General features: G+C 41.6%; 1 protein-coding gene across 1 annotated transcript in view; it reads left to right on the forward strand.

The window, feature by feature from the left end:
• PPIL4 (peptidylprolyl isomerase like 4) overlaps positions 1 to 14,351 on the forward strand; it is a 51,900-nt gene continuing 37,549 nt past the window's right edge. The window contains exons 1-9 of the mRNA XM_002722436.5: positions 1 to 175; positions 4,323 to 4,390; positions 4,478 to 4,542; positions 5,744 to 5,861; positions 6,505 to 6,647; positions 7,149 to 7,245; positions 8,657 to 8,773; positions 12,539 to 12,663; positions 14,053 to 14,119. Coding sequence (XP_002722482.2) covers positions 106 to 175; positions 4,323 to 4,390; positions 4,478 to 4,542; positions 5,744 to 5,861; positions 6,505 to 6,647; positions 7,149 to 7,245; positions 8,657 to 8,773; positions 12,539 to 12,663; positions 14,053 to 14,119 — 870 coding nt within the window. The 5' untranslated portion in view covers positions 1 to 105. The remainder of the gene's footprint in view (positions 176 to 4,322; positions 4,391 to 4,477; positions 4,543 to 5,743; positions 5,862 to 6,504; positions 6,648 to 7,148; positions 7,246 to 8,656; positions 8,774 to 12,538; positions 12,664 to 14,052; positions 14,120 to 14,351) is intronic.

The following is a 14,351-nucleotide window of genomic DNA, read 5'->3' on the forward strand; positions in this document are numbered from 1 at the left end:
GTGACGCAAGCGCGCGTCGCGCCGCGAGTGACGCGTGGCGCAGAAGGCGACGGGCTGCGCCTGTCACCGCCCCCGTCGGCTGGTTGCAGAGGAGGAGCCGGCGCCATGGCGGTTCTGCTGGAGACCACTCTGGGCGACGTCGTCATCGACCTGTACACCGAGGAGCGGCCGCGCGGTGAGGCCCGCGCCCCGCTGCGCTCGCTTTGCCTGCTTTCCCTTCTCAGCACAGTCCCGGGCAGGAGTCGGCTCCAGCGGCGGGGCTGCTGGTGCCCGCGACCGCGCTGATGTCGTTAGCGGGCTTTGGTTAGAAAAGTTTTAGTGAGGAGATTCGGCTTGGGCCGGGTAGGTGGTGTCGGCCGCCGGTCGGGTGGTCGGCCTCGAGGGCTGCGTGCGGTCGTGGGACGCGGGCTGCCTGTGCCGTGCCGTAGCTTTCGTGGCTTTCTTCACTCGTGAGAGGAACAACCACAAATGGTGCTCGGTGGTGTCATCGGTGGAGTTGGGTGAAGCAGGTGGGACGTGCTGGGCGCGGCGAGTGTGGACATCCGCAGGTGTGGAAAGAGGCTGCCAGGGGCTAGGCGGCTCCTGATTTTCCGTTAGGGGAGACCGACGCGGGAGCCCATTTTAACTTTGGAAGTGTTGTGGTGGACTGTGTAGGTTGCCGTGGAAACCGGCAGAGCGAGTAAATTTTCCCCGGGCGGGGGTGGGCAGAAGCGAAGCGAGCAGCCGGTGGGACACTCGTGCTGGCGCGCTTTCACAGAGCGCGGGGAGTGGGCTGTTTCTTAGCCGTCTGCTCGGAATTTTCTGGAAACGGCCGGCAGGTCGATAGGGCTGGAAGGAAGGCTAAGGGACGTGCAGTGGCAGTCTGATTGTTGTGGGCGCTGCCGATGACCAGAGTCTTTGACGGGTTTCAGAGCACGGTTGAAGCGTGTTTGGGGAAGATAATAGGCAGCAGGGTGGGGAGACGGAAGACGAGAGTAGTCAGCAGTCAGGGGCTGCCCCCTTGGCACGCAGTCTATCGAGCAGGAGTCCAGCTGCAGCTCTGTGCAGGGCGTGCATCCTGCTGCTGTGCGCGTGCCTCCCACATCCTCACCCCACCAGCTTCCGAAAGTGGCCCTTGTCTTCTGTTATCCTTCCCCCAGACTCCCTACTCAGGATTCAGACCTCAGCTCAAGCGCGGTTTCCTCCGTCCCTAAGCAGAGTTAGCGCTGTTTCCTAAGGGTCTCAAGTCTTTTCTGTACATCACATGGCATGTACTTTATTGTGACATTTACCTGTTATCCTGATTTATTTGCAAGTCTTGTCTCAAGAATGTAAACTCCCGTGAGAGAAGAGACTGTACCTTAACTGTCTCTATCTGGAGTAGCTGGAACAATGCCTGCCACTCTGAGGGCACACGCAGGGATCTGTTACATTGATTGATGCGTATCAGCGTGTTATGTGAGTTGTGACTCTGCAAGTGGTAGAAACCCTATTCGATTGGCTTAAACAAATAAGTGATTGATTGTCTCATGGGTACAAGGTAATCTGGGCTTTATGGATGGCTATATCCAAGGGTTCAAAGGATGTTATGGGGAATTTTATTTTTTATCTTTTGTTTTTATTTTCCTTTGAGATCTTTTGACACTCCCTTGACCCATTCTCCATCTAGAGCAGCACCTAGTAAAATGAGTGGATCTCTTTCTCTAAAGTTGTAAGGAGCTAAATGGGAGGTAGTGTTATTCCACCTAATTAAACAGTCAGTGGTTCTGCAAAAAAACAAACCTGGAACAACGAAACCAAGTCCACTTATTGCATATATATTTGTAAGTATATGATTGGACATCTACTTACGAATATGTGTACCTCCTTATCAACATATTGTAAGTTTTTACAGGCCTACCTCTTTTCCTTTCTTTTTGTTTGTTGCTTTATAAAGAAAATGTGAAACAGAAGCAGAGAGAATCCAATCAATAAATCCTCATGCATCTATGTCTAGCTTCGTTTAACAGTTGTCAACACATATCCATCTTATTTATAATACCCCGACCTTCACTGGAATTATTATTTAAATTATTTAATGTAGTTACTTTAAAGATGAGGATTTCATGGGACTGGTATTGTGGTGCAGAGGGTTAAGCCACCACTTCTGATGCCCGCATCCCATATTGGAGTGCTAGTTTGAGTCCCAGCTACTCTACTTTCTGATCCAGCTTTCTGCAAGTGTGCCTGGGAAAGCAGCAGAGGATGGCCCAAGTGCTTAGACCCCTGCCATCCATGTAGGAGACCTGGATGGAGTACTTATCTCCAGCTTTGGCCTGGCCCAGCCTCAGCCATCTGGGAAGTGAACCACTGGATGAAAGATCTCCCTCTTTGTCTTGTACTCTTGCTCTGTTGCCTGCCTTTTACATAAATAAATGAATGTTTTTTAAAAGATTTATTTATTTGAAAGAGTTACACAGAGAGAAGGAGAGGCAACGAGAGAGAAAGAGAGAGGTCTTCCATCTGCTGGTTAACTCCCAATTGGCTGCAACAGCTGGAGCAGCGCCGATCTGAGGCCAGAAGCCAGGAGCTTCCTCTGGGTCTTCCCACATGGGTACAGGGGCCCAAGGACTTGGGCCATCTTCTACTGCTTTCCCAGGCCATAGCAGAGCGCTGGATTGGAAATGGAGCAGCTGGGACTCGAACTGGCGCCCATATGGGATGCCGGCACTGCAGGCGGCAGCTTTACCTCCTACGCCACAGCACTGGCCCCATGAATATTTTTTTTAAAAAAGGTAAGGACTTAAAAAAAGCCCAGAAACACAAATCATTGTCATACCTTAAAAAATTAGCAATCATTCCTTGGTATTATTTGAATTTTCCTTTGATTTTTTTTTTCTGATTTATTTTATTTATTTGAAAGAATTACAGAGAGAGCTAGAGACAGAGAGGTCTTCCATCCACTGGTTCATTCCCCAGATGGCCGCAACTGCGCTGATCGGAAGCCAGGAGCCAGGAGCATTTGGTCTCCCAAGTGGCTGCAGGACCACAAGCATTTGGGCCATCCTCTGCTGCTTTTTCAGGCACATTAGCAGGGAGCTAGATCAGAAGTGGAGAACCCAGGACACGAACTGGCGCCCAGATGGGATGCTGGTGCTGCAGATGGCAGCTTAACGCAGTGTGCCACAGTGCTAGCCTCTATTTTGATTTCTAATAGAAGGACTACTCTCTGTTTAACAGAAAGCCCAGAAGTGCATGCAAGAAACACAACTGAAACCTAATATTCAAGATTCTCCAACAGGTCGGCCCCCTTTTCCCTGTGTTTTCACTCTCCATTACTCTGATACGAGGTTATTACAGAACTTAGACTGATCTTTTGGACCCTCCCCTTCCTCTTACCTATCCAATATAAATTTTCTCTTTCAGGCTTGAATTTTATGTCTCCCAGTGTGGAACACTAACTTTCTTATCTGCCAATCATTTTTTAATTGCATGTAAAAATTGACATATGAAAGTATTTATGGAGTGTTATGTGATGTTTTGATACAATCAGTTTCAATTCTTGCTTTAAGCTTCCATTGGGTCTTCTAATTTCCTCAGCCAGAAAGTCTCTCTTTAACTTGTAGCATTTTTTTAAAACCAGCTTTTGCCATTTTGCTATTTGAGTGGCACAAATGGTATTATTAGATACGCCCAGTATTATAACTGCTTGGTGATGTAAGGACTCCTCTTTAATGTAAGTTCCTTGAGGGCAGGGACTGCCACGTGTATCTAATTCTGTGTCTTGGTGCCTTAAGGACTTATTAGCATGTCTTTCCACAGCTTGGCCATGAACTTGTTGAGGTCAGTGAGCATGGTTTAAATGGCGTTTGTGTTGGCAGTGCCAAGTATTTAGAAGGTAGATGGTCAGTGTTTGTTGCAAAAATGAGTGAATTTCTATGCGAAAGCTTGTTCATGATAAGTGTGTGGGTTTTTGTGAGGTGTTCTTCAGTCGTAAAAAAAGGTCTCTAAATATTTGGTTTAATCTGTACCCACTTTGATATATTCTACTAGGTCCTTTTCTATCGTTGTGTCTTCTGTAATTGTCTTTTCTCTTCGCAAAACTAATCCATCAATAAATGATTATTTTTGCTAGATAAATGTCAATTTCCTGTGTTAGTTCAGAAGCCAAAAAATCCTGAGAAAAGGGAAATAAAATGAAAATGTAAAATATGTAGCCTTTTTCTAGACATACCTCCCTTTTTTATGGCTTTGGACATTTGTTTCTTTTAACAGTAATTTAGAAATTATAATCACTGTGCCTTTATTTGTTTAAATGTTTATTTGTGGAGAATGGTGATAATTTATTGTTTATTTTATTTCAGCCTGTTTGAATTTCTTGAAGTTGTGCAAAATAAAATATTATAATTATTGCCTTATTCACAATGTACAGGTAAGTTGGGGTATATTAGTCATGTATGTCCTTTGTTGTTGGAACTTTTTAGCAAACTGAAATAACAAAGAATCCTCTATTTTATAGAGGGATTTTATCATACAAACTGGTGATCCTACAGGCACTGGTCGTGGAGGAGAGTCTATTTTTGGGTAAGTTCTTTTAATTTATACTTAATTTTTATTTTCATTTATTTCAGAGACAGACAGATGGAGAAAGATCTGTGCACTGGTTTACTCCCAAAATGCCCACAATTGCCAGGACTGGGCCTGGCCAAGGTCAGGAGCTCAGAATTCTCTCTAGGTCTCCCACATGGATTCAGGAGCCCAGTTACTTGTTACCACTGCTGCTTCACAGGTTCTGTGTTAGCAGGAAGCTGGAGTCAGGAGCCACAGCTGGGGGTTGAACTTAGATTATTAGATGTAGGGTATGGGTATCTTAACCTGGGTCTTAGCTGCTAGGCTCAACTCCTGCTCTTTACTTTTTTCAATAAACATTCTTACAACTTTAATTTATTCAGAGAGAGCGAGAGCAAGCTCCTATTTTCTGGTTTACTCTCCAAGAACCCACAATGACTGAAGCTGGGCCAGGCTTAATCCAGGAGCCAGGAACTCAATCCAGGTCTTCAGTGTGTATGGCAGGGATCTAGTTATTTCAGCCTTTATTTCTGCCACCCATTAGCAGGAAGTTGGAGTCAGGAGCTGGAGCTAGGCATTGAGCCCAGGTATTTATTATTATTATTATTTTATTATTATTTTGACAGGTAGAGTTAGAGAGAGAGAGTCAGGGAGGAAGGTTTTCCTTTTTCCATTGGATCACCTGCCAAGTGGCTGCTACAGCTGGCGCGCTGCGCCGATCCGAAGCCAGGAGCCAGGTGCTTCCTCCTGGTCTCCCATGCGGGTGCATGGCCCGAGGATCTGGGTCATCCTCCACTGCACTCCCGGGCCACAGCAGAGAGCTGGCCTGGAAGAGGAGCAACCGGGACAGAATCCGGCGCCCCAACCAGGACTAGAACCGGGGGTGCCAGTGCCACAGGCAGAGGATTAACCTATTGAGCCGCGGCGCTGGCCAAACCCAGGTATTCTTGATACGTGACTTAGGCCTCCCAACCAGCATCTTAACCCCTAGACCAAATATCCATCACACACACATACACACAAACACACACAACCCACCTGTTAAAATATGGTTCAAGTGTAGATTTTTTTCTCTCAAGTTCTGTGAATGTAGCAAAAAAGAGGAATGCTTTGAATCACAGTGTCATTTCTATACAGAGGTAGTTGATAGCTATTTGTTAATAATACTTTTGCATTTGAGAGTACTGATAGTTTATAACCTTATGTACATTTTCAGTCAACTGTACGGTGATCAAGCAAGCTTTTTTGAGGCGGAAAAAGTGCCAAGAATTAAACACAAGAAGAAAGGCACTGTGTCCATGGTGAACAATGGCAGTGATCAGCATGGATCTCAGGTGAGCAGATGCGTGAGAGGATGAGCTTTGCCTAGAAATGAAGGACTTGAAGGAATCCACATAGTTATCCTTTAAACTATCCAGGAAGGAGAGAATTTCAATCAAAGTTATTTGTTAGGAGAATAATATTACATTATTGTTTTTTATAATAAAATATATATTTTTTAAAAAATTATGAGCCATGCCCAGTGTGAGGAATTTAGAAAATACAGAGAAGTACATAGAAAAAAATGTTACTTACAATTCCAGCACCCTTGATTGTCACTCTTCACCTTTGTGGCCCATTTCCTTTTGATATTTTTACTTATTTTAAAACATTGTATTGAGTACCTTTCTTTCATTGCCTTGTTTAATCCTCACAACAACCCCATTAGGGTAGGTGCTTTTATTTTCCATTGTTTGCATGTGAAAAAACAGCCATAGTTTGTCAAATTATTTTAAACAATCAGGGAAACATCTGTGTATGTATTAATATTTTATTATATTTTATACATAAGCTTTGTACATTTTACTGAGTTCCAGTAATGTGTAAATGTAGTCTTATGTATTTTTTTGTCAGTCTGTTCAGTTACCAAAATCGTATAGATACTGAAATATATAGTTTGTATATTTTTTATTTTACATTACATGTTTTTCTGTACAGTTTCTTATTACTACAGGAGAAAATCTGGATTACCTTGATGGTGTTCATACAGTGTTTGGCGAGGTGACGGAAGGCATGGACATAGTTAAGAAAATTAATGAGACCTTTGTTGACAAGGACTTTGTACCATATCAAGATATCAGGTATGGCTACAGTTAGTATCTTGAATGTACTAGAGTGTTTTAATACTGTGATGTTTGACTTGAGTGAAATGAATAAAACTAATAAGCCTTGACTGGTTTCTGGATAATTCCAAAATGGAATTTAATAACAAGCTGATACAAATCTTCATAATATAACTTTTTGTATTTTTACACTAGTGCCAATTATTTGTAATTGTTTCTGTTGGGAAGAATTATTAATACTTTAGTCTTTTTAAATACATTTTAAGAAATAAGGAAAAAGTACTAAGATTTTACATTTATATTTCTCAATAATGTAGAATAATATGATATTGAATAATGAAAAACAATTACATTCATTGTGAAACTATACTATAGACTACTAACATAGCCTTATGTGATACGGATTTTTTTGGCATTTGAGATACCTAAGTTTTCTGTCATAATGTATGAAAGTAAGATATAGATTCTGAAATAAATAATAAATGAGATGAAACATTTGACTTGGATTTGTTTTATAAGGATAAATCATACAGTGATTTTAGATGATCCATTTGATGACCCTCCTGATTTATTAATTCCTGATCGATCACCAGAACCCACAAGGGAACAATTAGATGTAAGTAGAGCCTTCTTGTGATAGAATGTGTATGTATATTCATGATTTTCATAGATTTAGGTCTCCCATGTGAGTGGCAGGGATCCAAGTACTTGAGCCACATCTGCCACCTCCCTGGGTGCTAATTACCAGGAGCTGGATCAGAAGTGAGGAGCCAGGACTCCAACCTTACACTCTGATATGGAATGTGGGCATCTCAAGTGGCTTAACTGCTGTACTATCCCACGCACTACCACCACCACCACCACCACCACTGCCACCACTATTTTTTCCTTTTTTAAATTTTTTTAAAGATTTTATTTATTTATTTGAGAGGCAAAGTTACAGACAGAGAGGGAGAGACAGAGATCTTCCATCCACTGGTTCTCTTCCCAAGTGGCCACAAAGGCTGGAGCTGGGCAGATTGAAGCCAGGAGCTTCTTCCAGGTCTCTCACATGAGTGCAAGGGCCTAAGCACTTGCGCCATCTTTCACTGTCTTCTCAGGCCATAGCAGAGAGCTGGATTGGAAGAGGACAACCGGGACACTAACAAGCACCATGTTTTCCTTTCTTTAGTTTCGGTTCCACCAAAACAGCCTTAAGTCTGGAAGATTACATGAAAAATGTTTCTCTTATCACCTGGGTCTAGTTAGGAAAATAGCTCCAAAGCCAAATAAAATAATTCTTTTTGTAAAAAAGGATTTATTTATTTACATGAGAGGCATAGTTAGAGAGAGAGGTCTTCCATCTGCTGGTTCATTTCCCAAATGGCTGTGTTGGCCAGAGCTGGGCCTATCTGAAGCTAGAAGCCAGGAGCTGCTTCAGGTCTCACACAGGTGCGGGGCCAAGGACTTGGACCATCTTCCACTGCCTTCCCAGGCTTATTAGCAGGGATCTGGATGGAAAGTGGAGCAGCCAGAACTCTAACTGGTGCGCATGTGGGATTGCAGGGTGGCAGGTGGGAGGTTACCCTACTGTGCCACAGCGCTGCAGTGCTGGCCTCCAGTCATCTTATGAGAGCACTTCTCAACTGGGAATGCTCTGGAGCCAGGCACCACCCAGGAATTTCTGTGGCACAGTGCAGGTTTCTCCCCAGGTATTTTAAGATAAAAATTCTGCTTATGAGGTTTCTTGAAAGCCAAATTTATCTTTTTGGTTGTGATTAGTGCTTCATTCCAAGACACTTATCTACTCATTCAGCACTGAGTTGGGTGACAGATCTTTCTCTTTCTAAATGTTCATTTTGATTTTTCAGTAGATTTGAAGCTTAGTCTGGCGAATATTACAGTTAATTTAAGATTGTTTTCAGAGTTTTGTAGGTTTGTTTCAGCTGCTTTTGTAACACTTTTGATGGAACTAAAATAGAGCATGATGTCTTCCAGGTTTCTCCGATTTTTAATTAAATTTATGTGTCATAATGTCTGCCTTACAGAGTGGCCGAATAGGAGCAGATGAAGAAATTGATGATTTTAAAGGAAGATCAGCTGAAGAAGTAGAAGAAATAAAGGCAGAAAAAGAAGCCAAAACTCAAGCTATTCTTCTAGAGATGGTAGGATCATTATCTTCATTCAAAAACATCGGCAATGTATTTATTTATTTATATTTTTAAAAATTTCTCTTAAGTATTTGTTTATTTGAAAGGCAGAATTAAAGATACAGAGAAGGGGAGACAGAGATATCTTCCATCCTCCGGTTCACTCCCCAAATGGCTGCAGTGGACATGGTTGGGCCAGGCCAAAGCCAGGAAGCCTGGAATTCCTTCTGGGTCTCCCACATGAGTGGCAGGGGCCCAAGTTGTTGGGCCATCATCTGCTTTCCTAAGTGCATTAGCAGAGATCTGGATTGGAAGTGGAGCAGCAGGTACCTGAACTGGTGCTCATTTGAGATACCTATGCCCCAGGCTGCAGCTTAACACACTACACTACAATGCCAGCCCCCTGCAATATATTTAATACATGTCATTATGAGTTTATATCTGGCTCTTTGATAGTCTTACAATATAAAAAAATTAGTTAAAAGGGAGTTTTTTTAAATTAAATTTTTAAAAAATATTTATTTATTTATTTGAAAGAGTTACACAGAGAGAGGAGAGGCAGAGAGAGAAAGAGTTGTCTTCGATCCGATGGTTCACTCCCCAGTTGGCTATAATGGCTGGAGCAGTGCCGATCCGAAGCCAGGAGCCAGAGGCTTCTTCTGGGTTTCTCACATGGGTGCAGGGGCCCAAGGACTTGGGCCATCTTCTACTGCTTTCCCAGGCCATGGCAGAGAGCTGAATCGGAAGTGGAGCAGGGGGTCTTGAACTGGTGCCCATATGGGATGCTGACGCTTCAGGCCAGGGTATTAACCCACTGCGCCACAGTGCCAGCCCCATGCCAACTACCTTTTTAAAAAACACGGAATAGATGCCTAGCTTATAAATAGATAAGATTTCAGTTGATTTTTTTTTTAAAGATTCATTCTGTATCTTTTTTAAAAAAATGATTTATTTATTTGAAAGAGTTATAGAAAGAGGTAGAGACAAGGAGGGAGAGATCTTCCATCCACTGGTTCACTCTCCAAATGGCCCCAATGGCTGGAGCTGGGCCAATACAAAGCCAGGAGCCAGCAGCTTCTTTTGGGTCTCCCATGTGGGTGCAGGGGCCCAAGGATTTGGGTCATGCTCCTTCATCCAGGCACATTAGCGGGGAGCTGGATTGGAAGTAAAGCAACCAGGACTTGAACTGGCACCCATATGAGATGCTGGCACTGCAGGCCTGGGCTTTAACCTGCTGTGCTACGGGCTCTGGCCCCTCAATGGATTAAATTAATCTCATTTTTTGAGGTTGTTTATTAGATTCAGTTTTATGTGTATTAAGGGTTGATTGTTATACGCAACCTGTTGAGAAAAGGCAGTAGAATAGTAATCGAAGGGTGAAACAAACCTGGGTGGAAATTGAGCATTCTAAAATATACTCATTATAGTAGATCAGTAAATATTTGGATGAGTGGATGTAATTATATTTTTATCATTTTACGTTAAAGCATTCAGATTTGTGGTGTATTTTAAAATTTGTATTAGTGTCGCTAGTTTGAATGAACAAATATTAAATGCTGTGATTCAAGAGAACTTTACTGGAATTAAAAAAAAATTAACATACACAATTTAATGCGTGCACTGTCAGAATACTGACCCAGAAAAACACCACCAAGAAAAATTCTAAGAAAATCACTAAACTTAAAAGAAAGATCTTTTGAGCTGCTGGGCAAAAGAAATAGGTAACTGATGAGGGGAAAAAAAATTCATTATCAACCTTTTAAATTTCTTAACTCTGTCTATTTTTTGTGACATATTTCTGAATAGTACTGATCATGTATTTTATATTCTCCAACTTAAGTGTGATTAAATTCAGGTTATATACCCACAACTGAAACAGTACACAAGTGATATGTCCACTGTATCTGGAGGTATACAATATCCATTTAACCCTCTTTGGAAAATGAAATTTTTAATTTCTTGGTAATCCACTGCCTGATGTCTCCATGCATAGTTTCTGTTTTTCCCCTAGCAACCAGTAAACAGTCTGTGGCAAGACACTTTTGAGAGCTTTCAAATATCTTGTCCCTTGTCAAACTTCCCACCCAGGTTTCTCAGTCATACATGATTCTTTCCTGAACTATTCTTGACTCTGGTGTGTACCAGGTGGTGATTTTCCAGTTCTACCTCTCCTACCCCTACCAGCCTGTAAGGAGGAGCCCTCTTTTCTTACTGCTTTTTCCTCCATTCATTGCCAATATGGATTCCTTCTTCATGTTTTGTTTTCCATAACTATATATTTTGAAGTGGTTTTAGGTTTGTAGAAAAATTGAACAGAAAATACAGAGAAATATCATTTTCTTTTCCAACAGTGAAACTGTCCTCAGTGGCTCTGTCTCACTGTCTCCTTCTCCGGACTTCAGTAGAAAGTGATATTGCTCGGTTCAGTGCAGTAGTTGAGTGTGAGGTTGACTTCAACTTGGTTGTAGTAAAAAGCTAAAAGAGAGGGTGAGAGCAAAAAGCTAGAACACTGCCCAGGATTGTAATTGTTGTTGTTCACTATTGAACAATAATGTAGAAAGAAATAGGCATTGCAAATTGTGAAAGGCTAGATTCCATATGATAATATTTAACAAAACTTCAAAAGCAAAACCAGGCACAATAATGGTTAGGGTTGCTTTAATACATGAAGAGTGGCCACAAAGGAAAACCAAAAAGTAGGATGTTCATTATTTCATAGGGAAGAAGAGGGGTAATGGGATCAGGGACATTTTAGTTAAGCTAGGTGATAGCTTCATGGATGGTTTTTAATTCTCATGCTTCATCACTTAGATATACTTTATATAAACTCTTCCCTTTCCCTTTCCCTTTCCCTTTCCCTTTCCCTTTCCCTTTCCCTTTCCCTTTCCCTTTCCCTTTCCCTTTCCCTTTCCCTTCCTTCCTTCCTTCCTTCCTTCCTTCCTTCCTTCCTTCCTTCCTTCCTTCCTCTCTCTCTCTCTCTCTCTCTCTCTCTCTCTCTTTCTTTCTTTCTTTCTTTCTTTCTTTCTTTCTTTCTTTCTTTCACAGGCAGAGTGGACAGTGAGAGAGAGAGACAGAGAGAAAGGTCTTCCTTTTGCCATTGGTTCACCCTCCAATGGCCGCCGCGCCCGGCGCACTGCGCTGATCCGAAGCCAGGAGCCAGGTGCTTCTCCTGGTCTCCCATGTGGGTGCAGAGCCCAAGCACTTGGGCCATCCTCCACTGCACTCCCGGGCCACAGCAGAGAGCTGGCCTGGAAGAGGGGCAGCCGGGACAGAATCCAGCACCCCGACTGGGACTAGAACCCAGTGTGCCAGGTTCTCAATAGGATTAGCCTATTGAGCCGTGGCGCCGGCCATAAACTCTTTCTTAAAAACAGTTGTATGACAAATACTTAAAAAAAAAAGGGGGGGGGGGATAAAACTGGGGCTTTGAAACCAAATAGTTGTGGTTTCAAATCTAAGCTCTTAGGCTTCCCACTGTATTTCTTTGGGCAAATTACTTGTTTAACCTTTTGAATTTCACTTATCTTTAAAATGGAAATTGCAAGATGTTTTAAGAATTAAGCACAGGGTTCACACAAAGTATTGGTTAGGTAAACGTTAGCTGTTCATATTGTTAATACTAGGAACAGCTTCAGATTTTGAATCTTATTTAGACCTCTTACCTGAGCCTGAAATTTATAATGGAATTTAGATGTTTTAAAGGAAATCACGGCTTGGATAGGATATTTAGAGTGGTAACTGAATAAAATAATTGATTTATGTCCTCTGTTTATAATTTAGGTGGGAGACCTACCTGATGCAGATATTAAACCTCCAGAAAATGTGCTCTTTGTTTGTAAATTGAATCCAGTGACCACAGATGAGGATCTGGAAATAATATTCTCAAGATTTGGGCCAATAAGAAGGTAATCTCTAGAATTTGTAAAGGAGAAATTTAGAAATACTAAGTATTAGTTCATCATTTTTAATGGTAGTTTTTGGTGAGTCTGTGAACTCTGGGTGAATGTTTTTTACTGCTTAAATTTTTATCTGAGTCTCTGGACGGTAGGAAAGAAAAATGTATGATAAGTAATTGGATAATTTAAATAATTACAAGTAATTATTAAAGTTAATTAATCCCACTCCCAACACATTTTCACCCTAAAAGAGGAAATGAATAGTTTGCCTAATTCCATAATTCTATAACTTTTTTTAATATTTTTTAATATTTAAAATATTTATCTCAGTTAAACTCTTCCTAGCAGTCTATGTCAAAATGTATTTAAATTTTCCATGATTTTTCTTTTTACTACATTGTTAATGTAAAAGTCTATAAAGCTGGTATATCAGTGAGAAATTTTGTAATTGATGTAAAAGGTTTAGGACTTTTTTTTCCTAAAGATTTCTTTTATTTATTATTTGAAGGAGTTAGAGAGAGAGAGAGGGAGAGACTAAGGAGAGGGGTCTTCCATCTGTTGATTTACTCCCCAAATGGCTGCAATGGCCTGGGCTGGACCAGACCGAAGCCAGGAGCCAGGAGCCAAGAGCTTCTTCCAGGTCTCCCACGTGGGTGTGGTGGCCCAAGCACTTGGGCCATCCTCCACTGCTTTCCTAGGTGCATTAGGAGGGAGCTGGATTGGAAATGGAGCAGCCAGGCTAGAACAGTGCCCATACGTGATGCCAGCACTGCAAGTGGTGGCTTAACGTGCTACACCACAGTGCTGCCAGTAGGACTTCCTTTCTTAAATGTTTGTAAATGAAACTGTGATACATGGGGAGATGTGATACATGTGAAACAGAGGCTTGGAACTCCAGCTGATTGACCCTCCCACTGGGTTTTTACATGGTAGATTCTGTGTGGCAGTTGTACTTACAAAGTTTGAGCTTAGTTTACACTAAAAATAAAAAATTTCAAAGCATAAACTTACTAAAAAAATCTTTTTTAAAGATTTATTAATTGAGAGGCAGAGTTATAGACAGAGAGGGAGAGACAGAAAGAGAGGTCTTCCATCTGCAGGTTCACTCCCCAAATGGCCAGAGCTGGGCCAATCTGAAGCCAAGAGCCAGGAACTTCTTCTGGCTCTCCCAGGTGCATTAGCAAGGGAACTGGATCAGAAATGGAGCATCTGGAACTCAAACCGGCACCATATGGATGCTGGTGCCACGATGCCAGTCCCTACTGAAGAAATTTTGAGAAATATAGTTCTTTGAGTCTAGCTTTGCCTTTTAATAACTAGCTTGTTTTGGTCTTCAGTTTTGAAAGGTGAGAGTGAATGCTTATTGTTTTGAATCACTTTTCAAAAATTTCCTTTCAGTTGTGAGGTTATCCGGGATTGGAAGACAGGAGAGTCCCTCTGTTATGCTTTTATTGAATTTGAAAAGGTATGTCATAATATACTTTTATTTATTTTGTTGTTATGATATTGAAATGAGAAATTATAGAATGTTTTTTCTGGTTTCTAGGATGGCCCTTTTCTTTGAGCAATCAAAAAAATTTTTATTATATCCAAGTAGGCGAAAAATTCAGCATCTCTTTATGTTAATATGTATATTTTACTTTACATTTGGGTGCAGTCTGCATGAATGTGTCTTCAGTACTTGTTAAGTTTCACAT

The sequence above is a fragment of the Oryctolagus cuniculus genome, chromosome 5, assembly GCF_964237555.1.
Source record: "Oryctolagus cuniculus chromosome 5, mOryCun1.1, whole genome shotgun sequence".
NCBI classification, from domain to species: Eukaryota; Metazoa; Chordata; class Mammalia; order Lagomorpha; family Leporidae; genus Oryctolagus; species Oryctolagus cuniculus.